General features: G+C 43.2%; 1 protein-coding gene across 1 annotated transcript in view; it reads right to left on the reverse strand.

The window, feature by feature from the left end:
- The window catches only part of FRMD7 (FERM domain containing 7), a 25,748-nt gene that overhangs the window by 18,735 nt on the left and 2,378 nt on the right, over positions 1 to 4,635 (reverse strand). The window contains exons 4-5 of the mRNA XM_077761299.1: positions 2,955 to 2,971; positions 354 to 477 (exon numbers count right to left, since the gene is read on the reverse strand). Of these exons, the coding sequence (XP_077617425.1) occupies positions 354 to 477; positions 2,955 to 2,971 (141 nt within the window). The remainder of the gene's footprint in view (positions 1 to 353; positions 478 to 2,954; positions 2,972 to 4,635) is intronic.

Below are 4,635 nucleotides of genomic sequence, written 5' to 3' on the forward strand. Positions count from 1 at the left end.
ATATACCATGATAGAAGAAAATCAACATTTACTTTTAATCTATATAACCACCTTGTGAGGAGGTATTCTCGTCACTATTGTAAAGACTTAGAAACTCAGGCATAGACAAGTGAGGGGACTTCACTCAAAACTACAGTAGCTAGAACACAGTAGAGACTAGATTGGAATCCAAAGCTGAATGACTACAATGACCAGCCTCTTTCTCCTGGACCATGCTGATTCTATATATATCTTATTCAGGCTTTCTCTCCTCTGTAAGTCCTAACACAGGATGAGCACACGGGGGATGCTCAGCTCCTTTGCTCGGTTCCCTATCTGGCTGATAGGAGCCAAAGCCAACATTTGCTACTTACATTGTAGGATGTGAGATACCATCAACGCTGTACAGTTGTCACTGCATGGAAGCCTTCCTAGAGCCAAATCCTTCTTTATTTGAAGAGTAAAAAGATACCTGGAAGAAGTTGGAGGGGAAAATCTCTTAAGAAACAGGAACAAGAAAGAAGCATTTCCCTTCTCCCCAGATCAAGAAAGAAACAGCGCCCCTGGTCAGCGAGATGCCTTTTTGGGGTGGTGAGTAATACATAGGCTTTGCTTCAGCCCCAAACCAGTACTAGACCACAACTCGGCTGATCCAGCATTTTGGCAGGCACCACAGCCATTAGGAATCACCCTGGCTAAATCCCCCCGCCAACTTAAGGGAGTTGGCCAATCATCTTCCGGTGGTTTCTGCCACGTAGCAAAGCCACATAGCCAGCCAGAGAGAAAGTGAGATTCAGCAAGAACAAGCCCACTGGGGAGGCTCCGTTTACTAAATGCTATCAAGCACTCACTATTAAAACAACTTACGTTGGTAGAGCAGGAACGATCACCCCATTTTACAATTATAGAAAGGCAGAAGTTAGGTGATGTGGGCAAAGTCATTTTGCCCAAAGATAGTGAAACTGGCCAGAAGTCAGGTTACCCACTGAATCTATGCCTCCTCCTAGCCAAAAAAACTGTATTTCAGGAATCAAGAACTTGGGGTCATGTTTTACCTGGACCACCTTCTCTGTATCATCAGAGCCCAGCCCAGCATTTTGCACAGAACAGGTAGGAAATCCCTATGTTCTGAATGGAACAAAGCTAGTCTGCTCCCTTTTTCCCACCGAAATGCTCATCTGGGACCCATAAAGTGCAGGTTGGTATCCAGAGCTCTGCCAAAGAGATAGCATTGGGCCCCACACTTTAACGCTGTTGTCAAAGGAGAATCAAGTTTTGAAACGATGTGTAAGAAGAAGATTCTATCATTGACTGCTTTCTTCCACGATTCAAAATTGGTTTCAATATTTTATTTTATACACTGAAACACTTATTGAGTATATACTGTGGGCATTTCCCAATATAAGATGTGACTTTCTAGGGGCACCTGGGTGGCTCAGTCAGTTAAGCGTCCGACTTCGGCTCAGGTCATGATCTCACAGTTTGTGGGTTTGAGCCCCGTGTCGGGCTCTGTGCTGACAGCTAGCTCGGAGCCTGGAGCCTGTTTCAGATTCTGTATCTCCCTCTCGCTCTGACCCTCCACTGCTCACGCTGTCTCTCTCTCTCAGAAATAAATAAAATGTTAATTTTTTTTAAAAAAAAGATGTGACTTTCTAAATAAAGTGTTATCTGCACTTCTTTATTTAAATAAATTAAGCCTTGAAGGAATGCGGTAAATCAAAATTAATTTCAGGGGATAGATAAAAATCTAGATTAGAAAAAGCAGGTAATATTAGAAGCTGATTATTCAATTTATAAACACATTCATCATTGTAATACTTCAAATTATGAGGTCCCCTAATGGGCTAGAAATGATTCAATTAGAAAATTTATATTTGCATACCACTCTCAGAAACTCATGGATTGTCCCCAAACAAGGCATCCTTGCAAATTCAACTATAGTTAAGTATCTTAAATGGCCCACTGGAAAAAATAAGGAAGTCTAACGCTTGCCATTGCTTGCCCTCAAATAGAGGTAAACGAGAATTAATAAGCCTCAACTGCTGAAGGAAAAGTGAATTTCTTTTTGCTCCTAGCAAGAAGGAAAGAAATTTCTTGTCATTTGACACGTTCACTGCTACTAAGAGGGCAGCTGCCTGCTACAAATACCAAATCCTCTCTCTGAACAGCTGATGAATCATTTATCATCACATTGATTTTCTCATTCTTTCTTTTTTGGGAGGTGGGGGAGTTTATCTCCATTAAAATTGGTCACAGTGGGAGACTTAACTGAAATGAGTTAGCAAATGCAAACTGATACAGATACCAAGATATCAGGTTATCTGGGAAAGTGGGCTACAACTCACAAATGTGGAGAGAGAGGGTGCAAGTGAGTGACAGACTTGTGAGAAGTGACGTCTGCAGAGACCCAGCAGCATACAAGTCTTCCTGTACAAAAGGGGTGAAGCAGAACTGGCTGTGGGCTGTGTTGGGAGGTGGGGGAAGACTTGGCCAAGTCACTCTAAGCTCCCAGGACCTGTTTTCTCATCTGTAAACCAGGAGAGCTGGCCTAGATTATCTCAAATATTCATGCTAGGGTAAGATTCTAGAGTCTAGCAAGCACAGTAGGGCTTGGGGGAGCATTATGTTGACGATGCATTTTCGAGGAAGTAGGTTTACATTGTCGTTTTGAAGGGCATTGTATCCAAGTATAAACAGACTTTTTAAATGTTTCATACTTGTAACTTTTTAACTTTTTTATATTTATAAGCGTAAAAGATTTTTATTATCTCAAATTATGAATAATGTATAATTATAAATGATTGTTTAAATTACATAAAAGTATGAATAATTTATAGGTATTAAANGGGGACCAGCCAGGCCCTCCTTCTCCTCAGCTTCTCACCATCTCCCAGAGGGTGACTGAGTGTCAAGCTTGCCAAAAAAGGCTAGAAGCCCATCCCCCGATAAATGGAGACTAATGATTCTTAAGTAACATCATGGNCGGGGTCCACTGGGAAAAATTTCACCATAAATTTGAAAACAACCTCCTTAGGATCTTAAAACACAATTATCTCCATAAGTTTTATTTAAATGTCCATCACAACAGTTACAGGTGTTTACATACACACACACACACACGCGCGCGTGCACGCACACGCATGAAATGAATACACACACACACATCTCCCTCTCCCCTCCCCTCTTCTCCCCATCATTGTTTCCCTCAGACTTTTCTTTTAAATTTCAATTTTTCACATTTCTAGGATGGTACTATTTCTGGATTTTGTCTTTATGTGGATGGCAATTGGGAAAGTTCCCCCGTCCCTCTTTCTACACTGCCTCCCTTTGAGTTTCTTTTTGTAACATGTGCCTCCTTCTGGGCCCTACTGCATCCTCTATGATGTGTCCTGTTTAGAAAATATATATACCACTTGACACTTTGGGATTCTGCTTTCCGGGGTGAGAGAAGGGCCCAGCTTAAGAAGCAGGAATTTATCATCTGACTCAAAGGTCTCATACAGGGCACTAGAAGTGGGTGTATGGACCCAGGCCTCTTTGTTGCTTAAAACTGACATTAAGAAAACACATCTAGGGGCGCCTGGGTGGCTCAGTCAGTTAAGCGTCCAACTTTGGCTCAGGTCATGATCTCATGGTTCGTGGGTTCTAGTCTGGCATAGGGCTCTGTGCTGAAAATTCGCTCTCTCTCTTTCTCTCTGCCCCTCCCCCACTCGAGCAACCGCGCACGCACACGCTCTCTCTCCCAAAATAAACTTAAGAGAAAACACATAACTTGTCTTCATCCTTACTTGCATTTGAAAAAAAAAAACAACAACCAGAAACTCTTTGCATCAAAAGCAACTATTTGTGGAGTGCCTATTACAGGCCAAGCATTGCACCAGGCAGGTGCTGGGAATGAAAAGACAATGAAGTGCTCAGAGTCTGGGAGGACGGGCAGCAGCACAGACTATCGGAAGTGCTGAGTACTGGGGAAGCACAAGTGGGAGAAAGGAGGGCTCCCGGTTAAATTTGAATTTTAGATAAGCCATGATTACACGGGACACACTTATACAAAGAAATTATGTTTCGATGACCTGAAGTTCCAATTTAGGTGGACATCTTTTATTTTATCTGAGAACCCTACGCCTGAAGTTAGTTTTGTCACAGGCAGGAGAGGTAGGAATATGAAGGGAGCCAATGTCAGAGGTAAAGCTACAAAGGCAGGCAGAGTCTGTGCTTTGCAGATCATGCTAACGAGTTTGGACTTTATTCTAAGGGCAATAGGAGCCGTGGAAGCATTTTAAGCCGGGGCGTGATGTGGTCAGCTTTGTACTTTCAATAGTTCCCTTTGGGAGTAGTGTACATGATGGATCGGGGGAATCAGTTAGGAAGCTGTTGGAATAACGGGACATGTGATTCTAATGCGGTGGGAACAGACAGAACTGCAGAAACACTAACCCGGAGAGGAGGAAAGAGAAGAGATGCTGTAAAACAGTGTGTCTCGGGGCGCCTGGGGTGGGTCAGTTGGTTAAGCATCCAGTTCTTCATTTCGGCTCAGGTCATGATCTCATGGTTGGTAGAAGTGGGCCCTGTATCAGGCTCTGTGTTTACAGTATGGAGCCTGCTTGGGATTCCCTCTCTCTCTCTCCCTCTCTCTCTGCACCCCCCCCCCCCCCT

This window comes from Crocuta crocuta, unplaced genomic scaffold, assembly GCF_008692635.1.
Source record: "Crocuta crocuta isolate KB4526 unplaced genomic scaffold, BGI_CrCroc_1.0 scaffold550, whole genome shotgun sequence".
Lineage (NCBI taxonomy): Eukaryota > Metazoa > Chordata > Mammalia > Carnivora > Hyaenidae > Crocuta > Crocuta crocuta.